This window comes from Actinia tenebrosa, unplaced genomic scaffold (genome assembly GCF_029948245.1).
Source record: "Actinia tenebrosa isolate PJP-AT-01 unplaced genomic scaffold, QUT_ActTen_1.0 PGA_scaffold8__29_contigs__length_14323225, whole genome shotgun sequence".
Taxonomy (NCBI): Eukaryota; Metazoa; Cnidaria; class Anthozoa; order Actiniaria; family Actiniidae; genus Actinia; species Actinia tenebrosa.
Window position 1 is genome coordinate 7730871 of NW_028292585.1, and position 27628 is coordinate 7758498.

General features: G+C 39.7%; 2 protein-coding genes across 2 annotated transcripts; both read right to left on the reverse strand.

Annotated features, from left to right (window-relative positions):
• Positions 1–1275: 1275 nt before the first annotated feature.
• On the reverse strand, positions 1276–26540 carry LOC116289560 (disheveled-associated activator of morphogenesis 1-A). Its single transcript, XM_089040689.1, has 32 exons — positions 26244–26540; positions 25219–25308; positions 24407–24481; positions 23706–23791; positions 23311–23388; positions 22697–22754; positions 22459–22549; positions 22076–22182; positions 21561–21671; positions 20707–20810; positions 20371–20437; positions 20027–20144; positions 19007–19139; positions 18016–18041; positions 17843–17907; positions 17143–17253; positions 16601–16841; positions 15805–15917; positions 15286–15330; positions 9688–9750; positions 8837–8905; positions 8494–8601; positions 7631–7737; positions 7435–7523; positions 7096–7209; positions 6240–6340; positions 5903–5964; positions 5386–5446; positions 4484–4618; positions 3974–4069; positions 3388–3462; positions 1276–3064 (listed from the first exon to the last, which is right to left on the reverse strand). The coding sequence occupies exons 1-32, from the start codon at positions 26400–26402 to the stop codon at positions 2816–2818; spliced, it is 3207 nt and encodes a 1068-aa protein (XP_088896815.1). The 5' UTR covers positions 26403–26540; the 3' UTR covers positions 1276–2815.
• LOC148905086 (uncharacterized) lies at positions 11269–15265 on the reverse strand. The gene is made up of 2 exons (XM_089040690.1): positions 14708–15265; positions 11269–13008 (listed from the first exon to the last, which is right to left on the reverse strand). Exons 1-2 carry the CDS (start codon positions 14994–14996, stop codon positions 11387–11389), a joined length of 1911 nt encoding a protein of 636 aa, XP_088896816.1. The 5' UTR covers positions 14997–15265; the 3' UTR covers positions 11269–11386.
• Positions 26541–27628: the final 1088 nt, after the last annotated feature.

Genomic DNA, 27628 nt, shown 5'->3' on the forward strand with positions numbered 1-27628 from the left:
TGCTTTCCCTTCAAGGGTTCCTAATAAAAATCCCAATTTCTAACAAACTTCCTTTAAAATCAATCAAAACTTCATCCATAAAAATACTAAAGACCATATGATTAACGCAGTAATAAAATAATTTCGCAGGAAGGAATGTTTTGAAAAATTGCGGCCCAAAATCCGCGCCTAGAATATTCCATTTGAAAGCACAAATTGATATCCGGGTTCCCTGTGTTTTCCCTCCAGAGCCTGAAATAATGCCCAATTAAAATATTCACAGTAGGAAAGCTGTTTAATTGAATGCTTTTTAAATAATGAAATATTTCTTAGACTTCCTCAGAAAGAGTTCCATAGTTCCATTTTATTCCAAATTCAAGTCTTACAGGTTGGCGGGTGTTTTGAGCTGCACAGGTTAAATTTAGAATTTTTTGAACTCTTTAAAACTTGCCAAATATGTAAATATATATTGAGGGAGGGAAGGTGGGGGAAGGAGTGGTGGGGGGGGGGGGGAGAGGTGGGGTGGGAGGGGGGGAAGGGGGTGGTGCGATTTGCTTGGCAACCCATTTGAAGAATTATGACTCCCCAGTTCTCCGCTGAATGACTCCTCCCTTCCGGTTCTGTTTATATATTTTAGTATACCCTCCCCTCAGAGTTTTCACTCTCTCAAAGCTCACTTTCACCCCCCTCCCCCTCCCCAGTAAAAAAATGAACGGTCCCTTACCGATTAACATACTTTTTATTTTGATGGTTACTTTTTCTGTGCTGTGTTTCTATAGCGGGAGGAAGCGGCTATGACATTTTACAGTAACTGGTCCAGAAAGAGAATATAGGCGAAAATGCAATTGATTGTTTCAATTTTTAAACTGTAACAAAATTATCAAATACCCCAGGGTATGGGAATAAATCTGAAGGTGCTCTTCCGGTCCCCTCAAGGTTTGAACGCGTTCACAGACAAAGATATACGTCATTCGAGGCATGCTCAGGTTATAGGATTTACGGTGAATTACGGTGGTCTAGGCCCAACTAAAAATCCGCTCCGCTAGCAAATGAATCGAGGACCGCACTTCCCAGTCTAATGGCTCCTCCAACACCCCGTTATTTCGAGGGAACACAGGTAACCCAAATCAAAAACTTGATCTGCCGTCCGAACTCGTAAACCAATTATCACTTGGCCCGTGAAACCTGTTTGTTTAAAAACTAACATTGTTCAAAGTAGGAATTAGTGCGAAACTACACGGCAAATTATTGTGACCGTAACTACGCGTTATGATAGGATGAATTACTGCATGGGAAGACAATGGGAAATCATTTTAATGTGCCGTTTGTCAGTACTGTAGTTATCTACTCATACTAAAACCGCTCTATTTTTTCTTGAGCCAAGTAAAATCACTATTTTCTTTAATCAAGTGTTATTTACCAACACTGAACCAGCTCAGTCCCCGACATGTCAAAATCTCAAAAAATTCTGGAGACTGCTACCTTAAACTACAGCACTGTGTCACATTTTATAACTTAAATAATCACTATACAAGAGCGCAAACGTACAAACAAAACAAAAACACAAGACTGAAAAACCCACAAAAACAAACAAGAAAATGTCGCTATTCCTTCAACTCTTTTACTCTCTCTCTCTCTTGAAAACAGCCCATTAAAACTCAATATTACTACAGTGGCTCTTCACTAAACCAAATATTTTTTCTTTTATATTTTTACGGGAAAACATTGGTTCCCATGCTTAAATTTAGTAACATCGCCCTTTAAAACATTATTCACTTTCCCTCAGACTACAAGACAGTCCCTCGCCGCTACGCAGGTCGAGTGTATACAGCTATTTCAAAAGAAGTCGGCAAAGGTTTAGTTGCAGGTTGCATACCAAACCCGAAATGCACTGTGAACTTTGTGAATGCCATCAGCGAAAGCTCACGATATATAACTTTCCTAAATATTGTCTGCACATTTTCCCGGTATATTTTATTCTGTTGACATAAATTGCATATGGCCACAACCCAGTCCAACATTGGTAAGCAACAAGCAAGATGCAGCACGCAAGATGCAATAAAACTTTCACCAGAGATTTTTGAAATAGATGTATAGTTAATACAACCCCTTTACGAATGAATTGGGGGAGACTAGGCCTTTGACAAACGTGGTTCAGACCCTCTGCATAGTCATTCAGAGGTCGAAGTAAAAAGTGGGTAGAGTTGGTATTGCAGTACATTGTGGGATTGTCTTAGGGACCTGAGACTGTACTCAAAAACAATACCATAATGCATTGCAATGCAAGCTCGACCCATTTCCCCCTCGAAATGGCTAATGTGAGCAAGAATCCATCCACGACGCAATAGAATAGGAACGAATACTCGATAGATATGGTACAGTACTATAGGGTGGACTGTATTGCCGCCTAGCTTCGCCTTAACACTACCTCTCTACCTCTACAACTTCTTAGCATTAAAACCTTGCCCGAAAATTATCAAAGCTATGCGGAAGTCGACATCGACCCTGTAAGGGCTTGAAGGGCAATTACGGATGGTATACGATGCTTGATGTATATATTATGGTGGGTATATACATTTCAAATACATTTGACTGTTTTTTAAAAAACAAAAAGTATTTTTTTATGAGCGGTTGTATTTTCTAAAATTCTCGTTATGCTTTTTTTACGATTGAAGATGTCCTTCCTGTAATTTTGCCCAATGATTGCTTAGGTATATCACGAATGGCTTTTTTTAGCATTTGTCAGTTTAACATATTTTTACACGGACACTGACTGGCTTTGATTGCTTTCGATTTTTTAGAAACATTGGAAAGGTTTTCCAAGTGTTGGCATTATTTAATTTAGTCGCTCTCTTTCATTTTTTGTTTCGTTTTTACGAGTTGATTTCGGACCGGCTGTTCTCCGTCTGCCCTTCATCTTACTCATCTCATCTCCAAAAACGTCACCGGTCCTCAGGGCAGAGATCAAGTCGTCAAATTCTCCTCTGTTATCTCCTTTGCCACTTGCCATCTTCTTGTCTTTACTTTTATCGCTCCCTGTCATCAACTTTCGGGCTGCTGACTTTTGTCTGTCTTTTTCCTTTTGCTGTTGAACAAAGTTAGTAAAAGTTAGACATCGCACAAACAGAACATACCAAGTCGGACTACCTCGACGATACTGGCGGCGGCCATCTTGCCAGAGGGCAAAACAAAACAAAGATAACGAAAAATATATAGATTTTTGAGTGTTTGTCTTTCTTTTATCGGTAAAGGTGATGTCGCGAGTTGTAAATATCTATCGACGTCATTACTGTAACAAAGCTTTATTTGCCCCTTGGACGCCCCATGATGCCTTGCGATACAAGATGGCCGCCGTATCGTCAAAGTACTCCTAATAAATCTTAGGTAAGGAAGAGGATAAAGAATTACCTCAACCATTGCTTTGGCTTTCCTCTCTTCTGCTTCTCGTTTCTTCTTAATCTCCTCATTTTGATTCTTCGCTTCCTGGTTGTGCAAAAGACATGTTTTAAAACTAATAATTGTTTGATTATCTAATAGTTCATTAATAACGATGGAATATTTCCTCTTAGCATAAACCTACTAATGGTCTATCACAAATCCTGCGCTCTGAATGGCTGAGTTACTGTTGTTCTATTGAGTAAATAGTCCGAAAAGTACAGGTTTTAAAAACCAAAACAATGCAAAAATAAATGTATCCATTTATTTGATCGATTAGTAGGTTTATACAATTAGACCTCTCGCCCTCATGGTATACGTGTCAATAAACCATTCGGTCTAATTGTAGATGGTAGTGGTTTTTGGATGCAATGTTTTTCCATTTCAGACCACGTGTCATTGTGCTGAGAATAAGATTCTTTGTTTGAGACGTATCCATATTTATGTTTCTTCTCATGCGCAACCGTTAAAAAAAGAAATAATACTCAAGGGAATGACATGTGGTATGAAACGGAAAAAACATTACGTCCAAGGTAAAGAAGTCTATAGGTTCACTCACCGCAAAAGAAACCAAAAAAGAAGTAAATATACCAAAGAATTTATCTGATTGTACTGATTTGGGATCTTCACCGAACAATTTGACTATCTTCTGATACTGAAGAAGGAATAAATAATATGTATAAATAATCAATAGTTATTACTGAATGGGACTATAAAGGCTTCCGGGCGAAATTTATCGTTTGCAATATTAATCAAGTAATAATAATAATAACAACAACAACAACAACAACAATAACAATAATAATAATAATAATAATAATAATAATAATAATGGGAGGTTCTTATATAGCGCATTTCATAATGTCTCAATGCACTTTACATTTATGACCAGTGGAGGACTTTACGGGTTGCATATTAAGGCGCTATTAGCATCCGTGCAGCTTACAATCATGAGTGATTTGTTAGTACATTGAGTATTGGACTCGTGAGGTTGAGCAAAATATCTTGATTGTTAGTGGCCAGGTCTGCCTGGAATTAGCCTGAGGTTTCCCCTTTGCAATTAACAAACCTTTTGCTTCAACTCGTCCCATGCGTCTGTGAGTTCCGTGCAGGAAAACTGAGCTACTTTGACGAAAGAACTCATGGATTCGATGAACTTGTCCCCAGCTGTTTTCTCTCTCTTTCGAGTCTGGAATTCAAGCTCCTGCAATGACGTAAGCCATCAAGAGGGGAAATCTATTAGTTCATACAAATTCATAGCATACCTGACGACAATGGGGAGATCTTTTGATTAGATTCCGTAGAACTGGAGTGAAGTTGTGCAAAGCAGATGGAGCACAAACACTTACGAATAGCCACATGAAAATAACCCTGAGAAAAGGGCGTATCATTTGGTTTTCCTCCCTCAGCTAGGGATAATCTAATGCGGGAATGCTATAATGAGTGAGATCTGTAATGGGCGATCTGAGACTAAATGGAAAATTTGTGCTTTTATGTTTCCTGGCTAATATACGAAAAATTACATTCTTAACTCAAACGCCATGCTTTATATTCCAATCTAAAAGGAAACTACATTGTTCGGCTGTGAAATGAGTATAATTTGCAGCGTGCTACTCTGTCTCAGATTAATTTCAGATCTTTCACCAACGTTTTTTTGAAATAGGTGTATTTTAAGGTGGCTCCACTGGGTTTTATCCGCGCGATACCATGCAACTTCAAATCGCAAATACGCCGGCGGACGCAAACAATCCAATACTAAATTTTTTTCAGAGGTTTCAAAGGAAAGATGAAATTTTCGAATTAGCATGTTTTTACTGAAATCGGAATTAATATAAGATTGCTGTCGAGCGTTGGTGCGTTTACTTCATTGCCTATTTTCTCCATCTTTTTACCTCGGTTTTTAAATTGCTTTTGAGATATTGGAGGATAAGTAATTTGCTCAAGGTACAGAGCCACCTTAACTTTGCTTACCTTTTCTAGCTCCTTTAGTTCCTTTTTGATCGAGGTAATTTCAGATTCGAGATCATTTAGGCTGCATTAAAAAGAATGTTTGTTAAAAAATGCTCTTCCAGGTTTTTCTGACACAAGGTCATTTTATAATAATGGATTTTCCCTTCTTCCCACTTTCCCTTTCCCACTTTCTCTTTCCCACTTGGCTCTCAACAGAGTTCATCATCGTTCCAGATTCACTTAAAAAGGACAAAAAATGATGGCGGCAGATAAGAATATCAGGACGCCAATCAAACTTTGTCTAGAAAACGTTGGGATGGGGTGGGATGGGATGGGATGGCGTGGGTGGGATGGGATGGGATAGGATGGGATAGGATGGGTTAGGATGGGTTAGGATGGGATGTGATGGGAAGATATGGGATGCGATGGGATGGGATGCGATGGGATGGGATGGGATGCGATGGGATAGAATGGGATGAGATGGTATGGTATGGTATGGGATGGGATGGGATGGGAAAGAAAACAGCAAGAAACTTACTTGGCTTTTGCCGCTGTTCGAACATGTGGAAGATCTTGTTCTAATTTGAGTACGTCTGGATACTAAAAATTAAATGAACCCCAAACATAAGTTAATTGTTTTTCCGAGACAGCAAGATGGCTGTATCTTTCTGGACCAATCACAGTGCGCGATTTATGTCACGCCGTATAAAGTCAAGACGTACATCAACAAACCAATCTTTATATTTCCTTCAGAATTTCAAGATGGCACTCATTTCTGACTAACCATAGCACCTTGTTTGCGTCCCGCATAGAAGTTTTAAAAGAGTTCAAAAAAATATTCTGTTTAATCGAAAAAACCCTAAAAATATACTTACCGATTTTTCTAAAACGCTGACAAGATAGTTAAGAAGGGTAATTTTGGAATTGGCGCTTGACTTGGTATCTATTATATTATTAAGACTATTGAGTTTGAAACCTGAAAACAAGCAAAAACGATAACGCAAAATGAATATCAGAAAAATTTAAAAATTTCCTTACGATTTTCGTTTGGTTTTGACTGTAAGTATTCTATTTACTGCATGAGTATCGTGAATGAGAAGCCATATCAATGTCACGGCACGCAGAAACGTGTACCGACAGAAAGCCATTTAAAAAGTAACAATATGCGAGAGGCTTTATGGAAAGCCATTTTGATGCCAAGGACTTGTCGAAACGCATTTCAATGCTGCGACATGCAATATCTGGGAAGCCATATTCCTTGATATCATCATAGCGTAGTATTACTGCGTATTCTGTTTGAAAACTAAGACAAATGGAGACGACTATCGTCTCGATAGACGATGAAAATTGAGATGATGATAATAATGATGGTGATGACTGATGATAATGGGGTGGTGGTGAAGGCGGTGATGATGGTGATGATATGAGTAGAGGTTATTCAGATATTTATAGACTAACGAGTGGATGATGACTAGTAAAGAACTAGTGTAGACTGCGTCGGTGTTTCTGAATAAAACAGTAGGAACTTATGGATAAATTGAATCACCGTAAGAAGCTTTGTTAAACTGACGTTTCGGTAGGTTAGTCCTTCGTTACTTCGACAAAATCTAAGATTTCACTTCCAGAGGTGGTGGGTACTGGGTAACACCACCCCTCCCCCTAAATCGGGTACCGTGAGATAAAAATTGTTTTGCCTTCATCCCTTATAGAGTACTTGTTTAATCCTATTACCTGCTGCATTGCCTCTAGCTCCTCGATTCATATAGTTACCAAAGGCCAACACAACTTCTAGAAGAATTCTTAGCCTTTTGCTTCGATGCAGCTCCTTACAGGCAGATATCACAGCTAAAAACAAAAAAATAAAGGGCGCAATTGAAAAATAATAATAATAAACCGTTGTGATCGGGAAACACAAGGCAAATGAATGCTGTGAATGTAGCTTCAGGGTATCGATCAAATCTGAAGGTTTTTTACACAGAAAGCTATCTTAGTGCCAAAAAGGCGTATACGACACTAGTTTACAAGTGACTAAGAACCCTCCAATGAATACTGAAGAGGTCTTGTCATTACCTTGTACTTTTGGCTTGACATCTCCCATTCTTTCAGCGAATCTTTTTTTATAACATAAGGACTTGAGCCTCTGTTCGTAATGAACAATCCTAAAAGAGAAACACATTGGAAGAGCGAATACTTTGCGTTTAAAATGAAAATGATTTTTTTTTTTTTTTTATCTCAGGATTTTTCCAGATCAGGAATGGTTACTTACCGACTCATATCATACAGGAATTTGTCTGCTCTGGCAAACTGGTCCTGGTTTTTGTTGTGTTCATTCAATAAATTCTTTTCCGCTGGTGTTGGGACATACTTTAATAACTAAAGAAACAATGACAGTCATTAGTATGTCTTTCCTGCGTGTCGAGAAACGTCCTCATTTGAACAATTAGACCCTCGATGACCGAATGAGCTATTGACCCGGGATTGACCCGTAGACCATGAGGATGAGAGGTCTAATAGTCCCCTTCAGAGTCCTCTGCGCTATCTTGAAAGGTAGCCGTGCCTTTGCATCGAAGCAAGACGAACGGCAAGCTTGCAATGATAGAGACACGAATAATTGCCCAAGGTGTTAAAAAAGGTCTTTATCATTGCATGCTCACTGTTCGTCTTGCTTCGATGAAAAGGCTACCTTTCAAGATGGTGGAGGGAAGGCTACCTTTCAAGATGGCTACCTTTCAAGATGGCTACCTTTCAAGATGGCTACCTTTCAAGATGGCTACCTTTCAAGATGGCTACCTTTCAAGATGGCTACCTTTCAAGATGGCTACCTTTCAAGATGGCTACCTTTCAAGATGGCTACCTTTCAAGATGGCGGAGAGAACTGTGAAAGGGACTTTTGTTTTAGTATAAAGCTAGTAAAAGGTCAAATAAATGGATACAAACAATGTTAAATTTGGGTTTAAATAATTTATTATTTCGTTGTTTTGGTTTCTAAAATCGCTATTTTTCGTTACAAGTGATCTATCACTAACAGACCACTAGTAACTGGACCAATCAGAGCGCAGGATATGAGATAGACCATTAGTAGGTTTATTTTAATAATAATTAATAATCAGGTAATATTTATCTACTAACCTGTTCTACCATATCTTTTGATAATTCATCTTTCTCGTCCATACTTAAAATAGCATTCGTGATCTCTTCGTCTGTCATCTTTAGTTTTGATAATAATATTCCACAGTTCTAATACCAAGAAGAGAAAAATAGGTCAGTTTAAGACCAACAATGGGATCTGTTTCAAAACATAGAAATGGATGAATGGATTGAGAGAGAGGGAAAGAGATCTGTGAATGGATGGTGGGAGGAAGGGATGAAGTTTTTGAATCTAATAAGCCGCTGGTTTGTACCGTTGCGTCATTTTACTACCAGTACCAGAATGCTTTGCAAAATCAAAACTTTAGAGATATGTGTTGGGTACCTGTGCTCGGCGATTATCAATCAGTGAGAGTTCTTTTGGCTTGTTATCTGTTACGTCTTTGGGATCTTTCTGTTGTAGGAAAAGGAGAAAAAACTTTATCTTTCAATTGTCCTTGATAGAAACAAATGATAAACTAGGTGGTAATCCCCTGAATTGCCACTAGGAGACTGGGCAAAACATTTGAGTAGACAGTTTTACTATGGCGACGAAATGTAATCAACATCTACATTTGATATTCATACACATTGTTTACAGGTATTTTACATGATTTTTCCATACATTGCACAAAATTTACATACTGTGTAAAAGTGTGCTTTCCTGTAAATGTAATTTATTGTCTTTACATAGATTTTACATAATTTTCACATAGTATGTAACTCAGTCAACTTTAGCAGTGGGCTATGAGTATATCAAACATCAACAACGACAACCCTCTTATCTTCCTTCCTCCTCTTTCTCCCCTCCTCCACCCCCCCCCCCCCCCCCCCCCTCCCCACAAAAAAAAAGAAGGAAAAATAGAAAAATAGTTTCTGGTCACCCATTCACAAAATGACCTTGCTCAATCTAGCTTGTCTTGAATGCCAATAGACCCCTTGCATGCAACGTCAAAGCATCTCAATTTGGAGAACAAAAAAAAATTTTTTTTCAATCTCCTGGGAATTGGAAACCTATTGTCATGTCCTCCAAATTGAGCTGCATTCCAACATGATGCAAGAAGTCTATTGCAAGTTTTTTTCAACTGAGTCACTGAGAAGAGAGGAGAGAAGTAGAAAAGAGAGGAAAGAAGGAGAGGAGAGAAGTAGAGGAGAGCAAAGGATAGAGGAATTTTGAGAATAAAAATGCTTTCTTACCTCGTTACGTTGATAAGCTGAAAACATTCGATCAAAATCTTCAAAATCCATTACTGCGTAAACCTGAAATCACACGTAGATCACACGTAGATTACTGCGTAAATCACACGTAGATGAGCTTGGCGTTGGTGCTTGGGTGGGAGGAGCCTCGGGAACTCGGCGGAGGTCAGCGGTAACTATGGCAACCCTGTCACCTCCCACCTAGCACCGTCACACTGACTTGGCAGTGGAATACTTACCTATACTTACCTTAGTGGAGGGTGGGTGGGAAAACAAATAGCGTTGGTGTAGCGTACAAACTGCGTAAGCTAGCGTTAGCGATATGAGATAGCGCATAGCGTTAGCGAAATCGGATAGCACGTGGCGTTAGCGAAATTGGATAGCACCCGATGCAAGCTTCGTCCCCAGATACCATCTGTTCATCATTCATCTCATTGCGTGAGACATTAATTTGCTTATCAGATGGCCGCGAAGCTATAGCCTTTTGATGACAGATACTTGCGATAACAGGCAACTTAGTTCAAGTCTAACTTTGCTTAAATATTTTATTTAACCACATTTAAACTCATCACACGTAGATGAGCTTGGCGTTGGTGCTTGGGTGGGAGGAGCCTCGGGAACTCGGCGGAGGTCAGCGGTAACTATGGCAACCCTGTCACCTCCAAATGATTCTCCAAGGTGCTTGGAGAGGAGGAACAGGAAGAAGGGCCTCCCACCACAATGATCCAAGCACCAACCCAAACTAAGGTCACTCCAGGAAATTAAGCTTGAGAAAGATAGCGCGAGATCGAGGCTAAGGATTCTGTAGGTGTCCGGATATAACTTTGATAAGCGTTACTAGTCCATCTGCCAAGGGTTTGGATCATGTGATCTGGAACACCATTGCGCGCTGCAACTGTGGCGGCTCCAATCCTGAAGCTATGGCTGGAAAAATTACCAGTCACTCCCGCACCAGCGAAAATATCCCTCAGCCACGACGTCAGCAACTCTCGAGACAATGGTTGGCCATTCTTTAATAAGAATAGTGGACCTGAAGCATTTCCTCTTTTATGCAGAAAAGCGGACATTGCAGTCACCGCACACAGTGGGGAGACGCCACAACCAATGTGAACATAGCACCCTGCGCGGAAAGGATCGGTTTTGGATGCTTTGATCCATACCCGTAAGCACGATGGTCGGTCCAAATTATCAAACGACAAGTCCGAGACCTGCAGGTGAATGGTGGGGTCGAAACTGGCCAAGCTGGAGACCGTAAACTCTGCCGATCGCAGGAAACCAAAGTATGCGAGCGTACATGACGACCAAAACATGGCATGGTCGAACGAGTCAATATCCAGGGCCTTGAAAATGGTGAGCATGAGAGCGTCGGTAATCGGTAGACGCTGTGAAAACTGGGACCCTTGGAAACGTTTAATGCCCCGAAAGACTTGATGCAGCCGCGGACAATTTACCAATGGATCTGCGTGACCCTGCTCGATGTGAAGGGCCCGAACCGCTGACAGGTAGACTTTAATAGACCGATGCTGAAGCGACTGTGCCAGAAACGTTACAAAAAGACATAAAGTTCTCTCATCTGCAGGTAAGACAGGAACTTTGCCAAGCTGATGGCAAAAATCAATAAATTTACGCTGAGCAGACGCGTAAGTGCGACGTGTGGTGGGAGCCAGGCCATTTAGGAGGAATTCCTGACACTGTTTCTTTAGAGTGGACTGGTCAAGTTGAGAAGAAGCTGATGCGGAATTGGAGTTGGGGATCGGTGTGCTGAAGGAGCCAAACGCCTGAACTCCTGCCAACGAAAACGGGATAAGGCATCAGCGATTGCATTGTGGACGCCGGGTATGTGGAGCGACGAAAAGGAAAAGTTAAAGCGCGCTGCCGCTAGCAACAGACTGCGCAACAGCCGCATCAGGTCGGGGACTTTAGAAGTCCTGCCGTTCAGCATGAACACCACAGCCTCGTTGTCGGAACGAAAGATGACATGCTTTTTGGACCACCGATGGCCCCACACATGCGCGGCTAGAACGATCGGAAAGAGTTCCTTATATGCAATAGATTGAGAACCCTGCTTCTCCAACCAGACACCGTTGAACCACGCTTGGTCCAGAAAAGCTCCATAACCAATTGCTCCTGAGGCGTCCGATACCACCTGGGTATCGCCTACGACTGGGATACCAGGATACAGCCAAAAAGAAACCCCGTGCCACGTAGAGAGGAACTGGTGCCACCAGTCTAAGTCGCGATGGAACTCGCAATTCAGACGTATAGGATGGTCTCGCTTGCGGAAACAGCCTAGCAGGTCAATCATGCGCCGTATAAACGTGCGACCAGGCCACACCACCTTCGCTGCGTGGTGGAGGTGGCCAATCAACGATTCTAGGTGATGTCTATTACACCAGCGTCGCGACCGCCAGGTAGCAATCAACAGTTTAAGGTTGCATAACTTATCTGCTGGCAAACGAGCAATTTGGTTCACTGAGTCCAATTCGATGCCTAAAACAACCAGGGTAGTATCAGGGCCTATGCATTTGTCGGGATGTAGCGGAACACCTAGAGTGCGGCATACTTGACGTGACTTAGCTAGGTTAACTGCGCAGGCGTCAGTGTTAGGAGGGCCCGCCATGATAAAATCATCAAGATAATGAACGAGATTGCTAACTTGGTAATTGTTCACCAAAATCCACTCTATCATCGAGGCTACCGCATTGAAAATAAACGGGGCTGATCGAAGACCAAAAGGTAACGCTAAGTCAACGTAATACTTTCCGCGCCACTTCATACCGAGAAGGTACCTGTCAGAAGGATGAACCGGAATATTACGGTAGGCCGATTCGACGTCGAACTTTGCCATCAGTGCTCCGGTACCAAGGCTAGAGATCATCCGAATGATTTGATTAACCCTGACATACTGAAGGGTAAAAGCCTCGCGGTCGATACCATCGTTCACGCTAAGTCCCCTGGGAGATGAAAGGTCGACTATGAGCCTCCATTTTCCAGGCTGGCCACGCTTAGGTATCACCCCAAAGCTGCTGACGTGCAGGTCAGGAAGGGGAGGTTCGGCGAAGGGGCCCGCGACCCTGTTCGACCTGACCTCGTTTTGCAGATACGAATTAATCACCTGAGGGTTGTGGATAGCGGTTTCCTTGTTACTCTTGGCCGATCTTAAAGAGCTGAGTTGACTTTGGAATCCAACTTTGAAACCATATCGAATCCCACTTAAAACATAAGCCACTTCAATCTGGTCTGGGTGTGATAGCAACTCTTGGGAAAACCACTCAACACTAAGGGGCGTGACGTCAGATACCAACGGGAGGTTAAGCATAGCTGAAAGAAGATACAATACGACCGTGAAAATAATAGTGACCGGCAGATGTTCCGAACTGCTCACACGACTTAAAAAGAGATACGTGAGGCGATAAACGACGAGTAAAGCTAATTACCCTAGATAGGAACTTAGACGGGGTAAAATTACATGCACATAAACATAATATATCGAGAGTAAAGTACATGCTATGGGAGGGGGAGGACCCACTCTGGCGATAACACGGGACTCGAAAAGAACGAAAAATTAGCAAAATAAACGCGTAAGAGGGTCCCGACGTAAAGCTTGAAATGCTGTTGCGATAGCATACAAAGGGACCTACAGAGACAGCTAGAAGACGGCTTAATTGTCCTAATAACGCCGCAGCCAATCATAGAGGCCAGACTGACAGCAAAGCTAATTTCTTAAGGGCCTGGTTACGCGAAAAGATTGTATCAAGGTTTTGTAAATATAACGCGCTAAAAGGTATGACAGCATAGAGAGATAACACAAAAGTCCTAGCACGAAAGGTTTTTTTTTTTTTTTTTTTTAAAATATATATATATATATGTATATATATCATATGCAATGAAATACCAATGACATTGTCTGCGTTTCTTATAAAGCCTAGCATGCAGAAAAGAAATAACGACGGAACGAAATGTCCCGAGACCATTGAAACGTTCCAGACAATTGACAATACACAATCTAAATGCACTTGAACTGTCTAGACAAGATTACGAGCGAAAATTATAGAGTGCTATACAAGATAGCTAAAGCTAAAGAACAAATTAAACGGAACATTTTTTTTTTTTTTTTTGTAAGAACCATAAGTATAACGTAAAGTACTAGCGTGCTTGGATTAGCGGCGCTTAGACCTGTGAAGTTCCCCCGACGACTCGGCAAACGTGGATTTCCGTTTGGACTCCGAAGACTCGTCGATCCCACTCGGGCAATCTACCAAGCGATGGCGGCCAGAACATGAAGAGCACTTGTGTGCGAAGCGGCAGCCACTATAACGCGAAGAACACTGCCCCCGATTCCAAGAACGGCATATGGTGTCGCTATTGGATGAGCCCTTGGGTTCTGCTCCTTCAGCAGCTGTAGCACTGAGAGCGCGTGAGACAGATCCCGCGGTGTGGAAACTGTAGAGCTGGCTATTGATGTGCGACCAGTCTGTGAGTTTGCTTGCTGCTGCGTGCTCACGAAAAGCCTTATCGTAAGACAGCCAAGCCCGGCCGCTAAACTGGCGATAGGTTCGCAGAATAAGCAGCTTGTAGAGCAAAAGATCTTTCCAGCGATTGGGAAAATAAGAAGTCAGCACGAGCGAGTAAATGCTGAACGCCTCGACCCACGTCATTATGTCCTCTACCTTTCGCCGCTGGCGCTTGGGCGTAGAGGTCAAAACGATGCGACCATCAAAGAAGAGTTGGGGCTCGTTTTCCGTCTCCACCAGGTTAGGAGAAATGAGATCGCTCATGTCGACGAACTTGCCACTGACGATCTGGGTAACCAGCTTTGCGGGAACGGGAGAGCAACCTGGGCCAACGATAAAAGGCTGATGCAAGACCGCCGAAACAGATGGCAATGATGGCGCCCAAACCGACGAGACGGAGCTCGGCACAGATGCTGAGAAAGCTAGCGTAGCGCTCGTGTCAGCCAATGACTGCGATGGTAGCGTAAAAGTGCTGGCGAATGAAGGTACAGGTAAAATAGACGTACCTGTAGCGTCCTGCGTAGCAGAAACCACTGCGGAGGTGGAAGAAGTTGGCAGTGCAGGCTGTGAAGAATAAGGTGGCGAGGAGGACGAGTTTCCTGACCCATTTGCAGAGGATGCCTCCAAAACCGCTTGAACAACCTCCCGGATAATCTCCTGCCGGTCTTCTGCAGAGAGTACGGCCGTACTACTTCGTGTAGCCCGAGACATAACGAGAGTATAGCGTAAAAACAAATAGCGTTGGTGTAGCGTACAAACTGCGTAAGCTAGCGTTAGCGATATGAGATAGCGCATAGCGTTAGCGAAATCGGATAGCACGTGGCGTTAGCGAAATTGGATAGCACCCGATGCAAGCTTCGTCCCCAGATACCATCTGTTCATCATTCATCTCATTGCGTGAGACATTAATTTGCTTATCAGATGGCCGCGAAGCTATAGCCTTTTGATGACAGATACTTGCGATAACAGGCAACTTAGTTCAAGTCTAACTTTGCTTAAATATTTTATTTAACCACATAAAGAAAGTTACTCAGTAAACTATCAGCCAATCAATTGCAACTTACTTTACAAAAAAATACTTTACCTCTGAGTCATCGATGTCTGTCCAAACTGTGCCTTTTATCTTGGACTGTGGATTACAAAAACGAAAATAATTTAAGAAAATAACATCCACTTTTATTTCAAATTACTAACTACAGGATACAAAAGACCAATTTCTTTTCTTGTAGCTCATGTCAAGTTTCAGCTCATCGAGAAGTCTGACATTGAACTTGTTCTCCACAAAACAGTAACAACCAATCAACCACCACCATTCAACAACAACAGTAGCAGCAGCAACAACAGCAGCAATAGCAATAACAGCAGCAGCAACAACAGCAGTAGCAACAACAGCAGCAGCAACAACAGCAGCAGCAACAACAGCAGCAGCAACAACAGCAGCAGCAACAACAGCAGCAGCAACAACAGCAGCAGCAACAACAGCAGCAGCAACAACAGCAGCAGCAACAACAGCAGCAGCAACAACAGCAGCAATAGCAATAACAGCAGCAACAGCAACCAATAAACCAATCAAAAACAAAAAAGCAGAAAAGGGCATGCTTACGTCAGGTAATTTAGACCAGTTGAATGATTTGAGTGGATGAGATGGTTTTGGTGCTTTTCTGTTGGGTTGTCTACTGAAACCAAAGAATCCTCCTCCCGGAGTGTTTGCTTGATCTAACACACGAGAAAAGAATATTAATAAAGAGAATATCTTGGGTCTGTGCTGTAGTTCTCTGGATGAAGGCATTTTTGAAGGAAAACTATAGTTTTTGAGTAGCAATAAAAAAGGTACATTTTATAACCAAACTTCTACAAAATATTCTTAGTTCAGCAATTCTTTAGCTCACTCAGTTTATACCAATGACAAAGCAAGAATATTTAACCTATGGCCTCTCTCTGTGTGGAATTAATCCCCCTGCATGCACAGTGAAAAATGAAAAGTTTGAAAAACCAAAATAATTCAAAAAATAATTATACAAATCCCTAAAGAAAAGAAAAATGCACATTTGTTTGCATAGCCCCCACATTATCATGCATCATAGCCATGCAATATCAACCTACTTCAACTACTTCGAAAAAGTTGTCCTAGCCAAAGAAGATAGGTAATAAGTGATAGGTCATACAACGACCAAATGGAAAATGGCCACTCATAAAATAATCTAGGTGTTTAAAATGGCTTCATGGACTGCAAGCAACATTGAATATCTCAACACTAACTTCATTCTTCTTCAAGAGAATCATAAAAACAAACACCTAATCTTTCTAGCTATTCTTAGTACTTTGAATGACCTGTCCTCTATCACTATAAGCTATCTCGTTTGGCACAGACAACCTTCTTCAAAACAGGTGTATCTTACTTGGTGCAGGAGGTGGCGGTGCAAAGCCTCCCCCAGGGGGTCCTGGTGGTGGAGGTGGGGGAGGGGCAGCACCCCCTGGGGGTGGTGGTGGAGGTGGCGGTGGTGGTGGCGCAGTTCCAGACATTGGAGAAGGTTTGAGTGCATTTGCTAGTTTGGAGATTTTAAGGTCATCAGGAATTGAACCACCCACACTTTTGATTACTTCTTCAAGTCGTTTCCTTTCGCTTACTTCATTGTCAAACTGAAAAGAGATAGCAGGATTTGCGCTCTTTACAACAATAACCGTAGAAAATGAGGAAACACAAAGACATCTTTAAACAAAGATTTGTACATGGCACAATATGTAATTATTAATTAAGGTCATGCCCAAAAAGCCATTGAAATTTTGATCGTGTCTATGTTTTTTTTCATAGCATTTTCGCTCAATCAGAAATTATGCAACATTTTAAATGCACATGCAAAACAGACATTTTGTTGTGAAGGAAAATGCATTACTGTGGTTTGGGCCTAAGATATTTTAGGAACACACAAAACACACTTACATCAGAAAGTTTCTGGTCTTGTTCTCGTATGCGCTGCATTGCTTCTTGTAGTTCTTGATTATTTCTTTCTAATTTCACTACCATTTTATCCAGAGCTTCTTTAACTTCATCCTGTTTTCAAGATCATATACATTAAAATTTTATTGGCTAATTCACAAATTGAGCTCTGGAATGATCTACTGTAAGTCAGTGCATGACTTACTCACAGATTGAATTGGGAGTTAGCATGTCAGGTTTTGCGAAGCGAGGGAAAACAGATAACACTCAAATCAAAGGGAAGTATCTAACAAACTCTACTCATATGTGATGCTGAGTCCAGGTCATGAACCTAAGACAAACAATATTGAATTTACTGTGAGGACAATTGAGCCTTGAACACAAGCTTTTTTTCCAGGTTATTATATCCTGAACTTTCTACAGTTGCAAAAAAATCCCCTAAAATGAAGCATTATTATTTTTCAAATACACCAGGTGATCAAAATGAATCTTATTTCCTATCAATTGGCTCAAGTGATTATTTACAGCAAGCATTTTAAAGAAGTGACACTTCATACTTAGAATGTTAGAATGAGCAATATCGAGTACTAAATATTATTATTAAAAACTCAAAGTTTTCAGGGTTCCTCACTGTAACAATTTCGCAATTTGTAGTCATTATTTAGATGCATTTTTTGAATTGTGATTAGAAATGATCCCTTACCATTTCTTCTTTCTTGCTTTCAAGTTCTCTTTCCTTTTTGCTTAGTTTTGATTTGAGGTCCTCAACTAAAGGGACAAAGCAAACAAAAACCTCAAGATATTGTCCTTTCTTTTGTAATAATTTACATGTATTAATGACCATAAAAATGCACAAGTACACCAAAATATTATTACCTCCTCCTTCATTCTCTTGTATTAACCTATCATGACATGGTAAAAAATTTGGTTAGTATAACAGAATCATGCCTACTCTCTTCATTACCATCTTCTGTTTGGTTTAGGGATATGCCAAACAAATTACATTGCACAAGAATTTACTCTCCATCCAATCAAATGTCCAAAGCATGGCAGGAACATGGAGCGGACATGGTCACACCAACATCACTGCACTGCCAGACCAATCACATTGTGCAAGAAAAAATCCCCCACGCACCCGACTTTTTTACAGACATACGAAAACTGCTCTATGACAAATGTTACTTAATAAACAATCTTGTCAATCAACATTTTTTATACAGTGTACTGTAGAGGATACTATAGCATGTAACATTAACTCAACTGATAAACTAGTGGTCCTCTGTTAACATCTGTAGTTAATTAGGGATGGGACTACCATTAACGTGGTCATCTGAGCCACAAGAAGGTCTTACCATTTGCTTATGTAATTACAAAGGCAGCACCTTCTCCTCACTTATTTTAAGACTCTGAGTTTTGATCCGGACTTGAACCCTGACCTCCCACACAACAGACTGATGCTCTTACCAACTGAGCTGACCGGGTGATGGTTACTATTACTTTTACTCTCACAGAACCATTGGGAATTGATAAAAGTTGTCAAACCAATCAAAGTGCGTGTGATTACTGTTTGTCCAATCAAAATGCTCAGGTATGACACTTTCAAGATCTCAGCACCACATCTGTAATGTGATTTTCACTGCCATATGATTTATTATTATATAGTTAGGCTAGTATGTGTGCTCTGATTTGTCAAAAACTTCCTTTCACTTCTTTCATGCTTACGCTACTTCCTACATTCTTTATTACTAAACGGAGCAGGGAAAAAGCCGGTTTATTTGTTAAATATCCATTTTAAAGTGCAACTTGATTGAGGTCCCATGGATTACATTTAGACAAATCATAATTTGTCAACAAATTTTTAACTTACGAGTCTATAATATAATTGACATTAATATCCATAGGTGCAACATCGGGGTCACCACCATCTTCCTGCTGAAGTACGACCTGTTGTATGGCCCTGTCAATCAACTGCCACATATGACGAGCAACTGAATGTTCATCTAAAGAGAGTGAGAAACAATGGAATCAAAATCATTTAAATTAATTGAAGTGCCATTCATATAAGGTTGTAGAGTAAAACTGGTACGTAACTATAGTTTCACAGCAAAAGGCTATTAACTTAAAGTCCTTCCTAATCTCACACATGCTGAATTGTACAATTTGCCATCAAAAGAAAAGTGTTTCGATGAACATTGTTTGGAGAAAAAAACAAGTTTTCAAAGGCTATGCCTTTGGAATGTCTTGAAATGGCCATGATGACGTCTACTGAAACTCTAGTACGCCAGGATGGTGATTTGTACAATTCCACGCATATGATTGAGAAAGTAAATAATAAAATAAATAATTTTATTTATACATGGTAGGCTTTAGAAGCTTGTAGGGCCATGTATCCTCCATAGACACTCTTTACTACATTCAAATACACTGAACCCTCAACTGGCATGAAGGAGGAAAATCAGGGAACTTGCAGAAAACTCCTTGTGGCACAGGAGAGAACAACACATCTAACAAACTCAATTCACATTATGGCAATCGCAGGGCTTGAACCAGCAATCAAAGGAGGAAAAGCAGGGAACCTGGAAAAATCCCTTGTGGCACAGGAGAGAACAACACATCTAACAAACTCAATTCACATTATGGCAATCGCAGGGCTTGAACCAGCAATCAAAGGAGGAAAAGCAGGGAACCTGGAAAAATCCCTTGTGGCACAGGAGAGAACAACACATCTAACAAACTCAATTCACATTATGGCAATCGCAGGGCTTGAACAAGCAATCAGACCCATTGGATTCACAATGGTGAAAGATGACGCACTAGCAGTGATGCCAACCCATGCTACAATTTGAAGCACTTCAATATGAGTTTACAAGTGTTCCATTGCACTTACTTGGTAGGAGTAATAAATGATGTAGGATTGAAAGTAGATGAGGGTATGATGAAGTATGCCCTACTTTTCTTTTTAGCAGTTCTAGCATTCCACTTGCACTACGGAAATCTATGAAAGGCTAAACAAGACAAAGATACCAGTTAGGATGACCAATCACATCTCTGAACAAGAGAAGGTTTTTAACATATTAATATTTCTTTAGCTTAGCCTTAATCTTTTATCAATGTAACACAAGTCCAAAATACAAGTTACAGTACACAAGACTTCCCACTGACATATATTGATATCAAAGCAAATTGTTTAACAGATATTATAATATATATAAATCAATTATAATCTCTTACCATTCCATATCTTTTGGCCAACTCTTTTTCATCTTCTGTTCTCACCATGTCAAAGAAGTTTAAATGTCTACAAGAATCAAGGACAAATTACAGACATATTAGAGGGAATACACAGTAATCCAAATCTTTTATTTCCACACAGGAACAGCTGCAGACCCAGGATGATGGGGGATGGGGGAGGGGGAGGTTGGTTGCTACCTAGAAAGCCAGTGTATAGTTTCTTCCTTGAATTTTATAAATCTGCCCTTAAGCTGGTATATAAAAAAAAATTCTATTTCAAAGACAGTATAAATGTGCAACCAGTTGGGAAAACAGGCAGATGGTAAAGTACTTTACCTGGTCAGAGTGGCATTTTCCATTGTTCTTAGCTTCTCGATAACTGGTTGGATACCAAGCATCAAAAATTCAAAGCGCAAATGTACTCTGAACTCCAGATATTCCTATGAGTAAAATAACTCGGCATTATTATTTTGAAAAAAAAACATGGGAAATGTGACTTCAAAATTGGTCACAGTAGAGTGCTAGGTTAATAGTATGTTGTTGGCCGGTACCCTACTGGCACTGGGTGTTACATCATTTATTACTTCCTATACTCTGGCAATAAGATCTCACTCTTATGACGAGGCAAATTTAAAACAAAAATGTATCCCTCAATGCCCTTATACTCAGTGTCATATGTGAGTTGAGTAACTTGTTGGTTTTTACTGTGCTTAAGAAATTTTACTCTCGCTTCTCCAGTTTTCCACCATCTACAAAAATCAACTTCTAAATTCTAATTGGAATTTTAAAATATAGAATATAATAAACTTTAGCTGTGTTATCACAGCGTGGGACAATCACAACAGAGCTAGGATCCAAACTAGGTGAAAGCCCAAAGATCGTATTGTAATTTAGAAGTTGATTTTTGAGGAGAGAGGAAATTTGAGAACCCAGAGAAGAACACCCGAAGCACAAAAGAGAGCCAACAAACAACTCTACTCACATACAGTACCACACCGAGATTGGCAGGACTCAAACCTGGGTCACTTGAAGAGAGGCAGCACATAAGCAGAGCATGCCACCCATGCTTCCCTGGTGGATTGATAGTCATTAAGTGGAAATGCCAAATATGACACTGCTAAAACTCCATTTATTTATTTTACTGATTTCTTGATAAACTGACTTGTTCTAGCTAATAATAATATACTTACAGCACCAGCTCCATACTTCAAAGCTGCATTAATGAATGACATTATGGCAATCTTGAGGTTGAATTCTTCGCTGTATATTCCAGTGCTTCGGTCAAGGTCATTTAATAAAATCTATATATTATGAGACAAAAAACATTACTTATAAAAATGTGGTTTTAATTATCTCTGTTTAATCAAACAAATTAATTCGTAGACTATTGGGTTTATAAACTTGTAGGGTTGTTCAGTTTTATAGACATCTTTCCCATTACTGTACAATAATATTATTCTCTACTCTGAAAAACAGACAGAGGGTTTGAATTTTAACACAAATTGGTCAGAAGGGTTTATTTAAAAGCCACGAAATGAAGTCATCACCATAACGTTTTGGAAAGAGTGGATCCATTAACATCATCATGTTTTTCATCACCATCACAACCACCAACAACAATACCATTATCAACTCCAACACTGTTATGACCACTGTCACATTGGTCATCATCTGACATCTTTCCTGTCTGATTAGTTTTCCTCACCTGAAACCTCGTTCTCTCCTCCGCAAATCTCTGGAAGTGTGTCATAGCATCTAATGCTTTCTTGTGTCCACCAGGAACGAGGCAGACAGCACCAAGAATTTCAAGCACTGCGATAAACAAGGTTAAAGTCGCATGTATCAGAGGATTGGCAATCACATTTGTTTTTATTCAATTGAGAATGCAACCAGTTATTCCACTTTCATTAATCTTATTGATATTTTTGTTGTTTTCTTTGTCGTATTGACTGATTTTGCTGTGGTCTTGATCCTTGATGAGAACAGTGGTAAAGACCATGAACCATTGTTACACCAGTATGCTTTTTGCTTAATTTTACTCTCTGATAATCTGACAGACTTATATGCATCCTGTACAAACATAAATACCTTGAATCTTGGTCTTCACATTTTCAGTCATTAAACTTTGTGCAATGATATTAATGCATGACGGATGGGCAAGAACATGAGCTCTACCATGCTAAAAAGAACAAAAAAAAAAAATCCCATTGGAAAGTGCTTATCATGCTAAAAAGAACAAAAAATATAATCTAAGTGGAAAGTGCTTAATTTATTTAGTACACAATACATAATACCTGGTACCTAATGCTAGTAATATACTACTTACAGAGCTGTTCATCAGGGCTTTGAAACACCCAATCACTGCAGTATGAATCTTGCTTTGACTGGAGAAATCATAAGAAAATATACAATCATGATTAGAATTCAAATTGATGCACTAGTATTATGCTATCTATTATTATATTTACTACATGTATACAGGGGCATACACCCACCCCCCTCCCCCCATGCAGGTATCATAAATCTCTTAGCCATTCTAAGGTTGAGGGAAAAGCTGGGTGGAGTTGGTATTGCAGTGCATTGTGGGGCTATTGTAGGTGACAAAATAGCCGCCATTTAGGAAATATATTCCCTTAATTAAACAGCCACACCATGCACTGTGATGCCAACTTGACCCAATATTTACCTTAACCTCAAAATGGCTAATACATATTCTATTCTATATTATATCCTATGGATACTAATTTTCTGAGTTTGAGGAAACAACTGGTCAGAGTTGGCATTGCATTGCATTGTGGGGCTGTCTTAGAGGAAAAAATAGACTCCATCTCAGAAAAGAGTCCACCAAACAGTCCCACAATGCACTGCAATGCCAACTTTACCCATTTCTTTTTTCAAATTTGGAATAGCTAATAAGATTGTATTTTTTTACTGGTTTACCATGTATGAAAATCCATGCTTTCTAAAAGACCCAATAAACAGGAAAGACCATCCAGTTCAACAAATCTATGAACAAACCTAAAAAAGAAGACACATTATCACAAAGTAGTCCACAACTTTGTAATACAATGTAATCTATAATAACTGGTGCAGTCCTAACGCACCCATCTTCATGGACTATTGATTTGCCTTGGAAGCAATTGTCACAAGTGAGCAAACATCTACTGTACGCTATGAAGGATCGTTTGGTGTGAAGTGTTTCCCATGATCCACAGCAATCTCATATTTCTAGTTTTTCCAGGTGACTAATATCGTTAATGTGATTTAAGCACAACATGCATATATTATACAGTATATTTTCTATAACCCATTGTTTTTAAACATGTTTTATCTACCTTAGGGGTTGCGTTCTCAGTGCCGTTTTGAGTCCATCAAGAAGTGATGCTCTTTCACTCTCTTCATTGCTCTTAGAAAAATATAACTGTAGATAACAAAATTAAATACATTAAATAACATAATATAAATATTAACAACTGCAGCTCTAAAGACTGAATGTACATGAATGAATGAAACTAAGGGCGTAGAAATATCTTGGAACCTCTAATTATACTTATTACGAATTACATGTCCGTAAGACTGTAATAACTTAACAAGACACTCGAAAATGCGAACTATATGAGCAGAAACAAAATGAAAGAAGTTGCAAAGGCAATTGTGGAAGAAATATGAGGCAAAGCTAAAATAAGACAAAATAATAATATTAGGAGGCCCTGTTAGGGATAAATTCTAACAAGGGAAATGGCCTCGAAATGGTGACATGAGAGCCTTGAACTAGCGAAGAACTACAGACTTCTTTTCAGTTGGAGGAGATGATTCAGTTGGTGGACACAGGGCTTAAAATAAGGGTTGGTCAGTTGCCCAACACGATCGCAGGCCAAATTAGTTTTAGCTTAATCATCCTATTTCTGACAGCAAAGCAAAGATTTGACCAGACAAGTTTTGATTTTGGCTTGACATTGTCCAATGTCCAGCCATTGTTTTCAGCCCTGGGACATGATTACCCCCTAATAGGGCTGTGATAAAGTTATTAGATTACCTTTTGATTGTTTAATGCATTAAGCTGGTCTATGTAGTATTCTGGGTAACTGGTCGAGCTATGTTCTTGTTGTTCCTGAGAGGTTAAATAATTTGAAAAGAGAAATGAGAAGCAATAGAATAAAAAAAGGAATATGGGCTTTAATGTTGATAATTTCTTTATGACAACAAGAATGTTAGTTTTTTGGAATTAAATATAGCAAAAAAGGTAGAACATTTTGAATCGACAAGCCAAAATCAGAAATCATCTGTTTTTTTACTTGCGTTTCTCATAGGCGCACTCCAGAAAATTATTGGGAAATTTTATATGCCTTGAGGCTTGAAATGCAAATATAATATTGTAGACTAATATCATTTATCCAAAAAAGTCCAATAATTTTTTGAGTTTGAACCAATTTATCTTAATAGACGGGTTGCTACATCACAAAAATTTTCCATTGAGAGAAGAAAATTATTATTATTTCATTCATTTTACAAATAATTTACAGCAAATTTTCAAAAAAAAAACTTTCTTTATGATGTTCATAAGATCAGAAACCTTTTTTTCTTCAAAGAGAATAAACTTTGGTTAACATTTTGGTTTATCCTATGATAAATATAAAACAGAATTCATGCAGTTACTATTAACATAGCATTTCAATAGTCGCCCGGTGTAGCCAATAATCTCTATAAACACTGCAGGGATTCAATAGCACGTATACATGAGCACTTTACTGTATGAACTGGTGTGAATAATCTAATCAATGTTCACACGTACATCATGAAAATCACAACAACTTACAGTGTTGCTAACGAGTATAAGTCTTATTTTACCTTCTTTTTGGAGAGGTAGAGTTGCCATTTTTTCTCTGGAGGGAGTTCAAACATGGCCTTTTTGTGAACAGCCGTAAGGTCAAGCTCTTCCTACACAAAGAACAACACAAACAACGTGGTCAAAGTTTGTAAATATGGTGTTTGTGGAAAACGCATGACAAAGGGATCTGTAGCAGCTTTTAGTCATTGCCAAAGTACAACGAATGAAAATACGAAGGAATACACAAAGATATATTGGCAGAATAAAGTTTGACATATTGCTGATCTCATCAAGGTTTATGTACCGAGTACTTCAGTATTTCCACTAAGCACTCAAGTGTCTTTATTTTAAGGTTTCTCGCATATCTGAGCGCGAAAATATCTTCATTTAACATCAAAGCCAAGCTTTAATGGTTTTGAACTGTTTGGTAAAATGACATATGGTTATTTTCGAATATTTCATGAACTTTCATGGAACATATTTTGGACGAAATTAATATATTTCGACAGCTGCAAAGCTTCGTGAAAATCTAGCATTTTCGATTGATAATACAGAGCGCTTGTACATCGATAATTTTACTAAATAACTCGAAAAAAGGAAAATAATTTGGAGATAGCCCTTTATTCAAATACGAACTTTCTAAGGGCTGTAGAATAGATGGTAGATTGGCGATAGACAATGAAAATATCTGACATTTTGGCGTGATTCCAGTCAATACCCAATATAACAAATTTCATGATCAATGAAAACTCGTATGATAGACAACAAAAGGTTTTCGGACAGCCATGGAGTACTATTTAAAAGGGGACCACGACTAACTAAAGTAGTGAATATTCAAGGTTTAGTGATGGAATTTCAAAGCAGGAAGTCGAAGTTATTTGGTCGATAAATAAAAATCCGTCAAAGTTGGTTGTGTTGCCTTTCGGCACGCCTCCTCTGTGTTCACTTGGTTTTGAAGAGCTTTACACTCTAAAATTCCTAAAATATCAAATTCGTAGAAATTTATATTGGTGTCCAAGTCATTTTGTGTTCACTGTTGACTCACCACAAGCTCGGCAAACTTGATATTAAGCTCGCTTTCTTCCGGCATTGGTAGGGAAAATTCACGAAGAACTTGAACTCCAGAGCCATCGCTGATCCCATAGCGAATCTCAGGATGATCTGATCGCGATCCAAAACAACCAAAACCTCCCTTGCGAGGCATCTTACAATCCTTATATCACATTCATGTATTGAGGATGTCTAGAGGTGAAAGATAAGGCCGAATATTGGCGAGAATTAGGGAGATATTCCCAGTTTTCAGAGCAACATTTTACTGTATTGCGTCTGTGGACGAGTGTTGATTCACAAATTGCCGGCCTCTGATTGGCTGAGTAGCTTCTCATTGTAATCAAACCAGTCCTTATTTATGTTTTGCCGATCCCTGCCCTTCACGTAAGAAGGTTCGACCGTTCGTTTTTTCATCTCCTCCTCGTACGTGTTTCTACTTGTCCTCTCGTAATAATATCACTTTTCATCGTTTCAAAGATATGAGAGTAAAGGAGGGAAAGTGGGGTTGTGTAATTTTTAGAGAACGGGAATGTTGGACTACATTGCAGAGGGGAGACTGGGTTAAAGAGCGGAGTGTATAGAGGGAAGGGGAGGAGAGGGTAGGGGAGCGGGGAGACTATTTAGTTGTCATCAGTAAAATCACGTTTCTTATAAGTAAAACTTTTTGATCTCATTTTACAATTTTCTGTCGTTTTTCTTCGACGTGATTTGAATTGTATTCGCCAAAAGAGTTTTTTTATACTCTGACATCATTGCCATTGTTCTTTGAGTTTCCCATACCGGATATCGTACCGGCCTCTGTTTCCGTTCTTAAGGAAACAATGGCTAGCACAGATAATAGATACACATTCGTTGACGGCTACCTAACTTCCTTGGTCGAAGCTTTGTTTCGTTTTTTCTTTCTTTTTTTGAGCCCGTGACTTCATGAAATAATAACCTCAGCTGCCTAATTCCTTAGGGTCGTCACGTATTAGGCTACTGAGGTCCTGAAGAAAGTCTAGTTCCATTGCGTTTCCATTTTTGGCCATCATTCTGCTTTCCACTTTTTCTTTTGCCGCGATCCCACTATAGAAGAGACGCAGCTATGGAAACTGGGTACTAAGCATGGCGGCCATTGTGGAGCCGTTTACAATGTATGCTAATGAGAAATCTTTTATTAAATAGCACCAACATGACCGCGTTGGCGTAACTTGCAGTCGAAGAATTTGTCTAAGGAAGGCAATCTTTTCGAGTCGATGTGAACGCTGCGTCATTCCGACGGGTTTTATGGTTTTGGAAGTTCCAAGAGGTGGGGAAAGGAAGTCTTTTAGGTTTTCGTTGCTTCATGGTTTTGGCCAACACTATTCTTTTGTTAGCAGGGTACTAGCATAATAGGCTAGC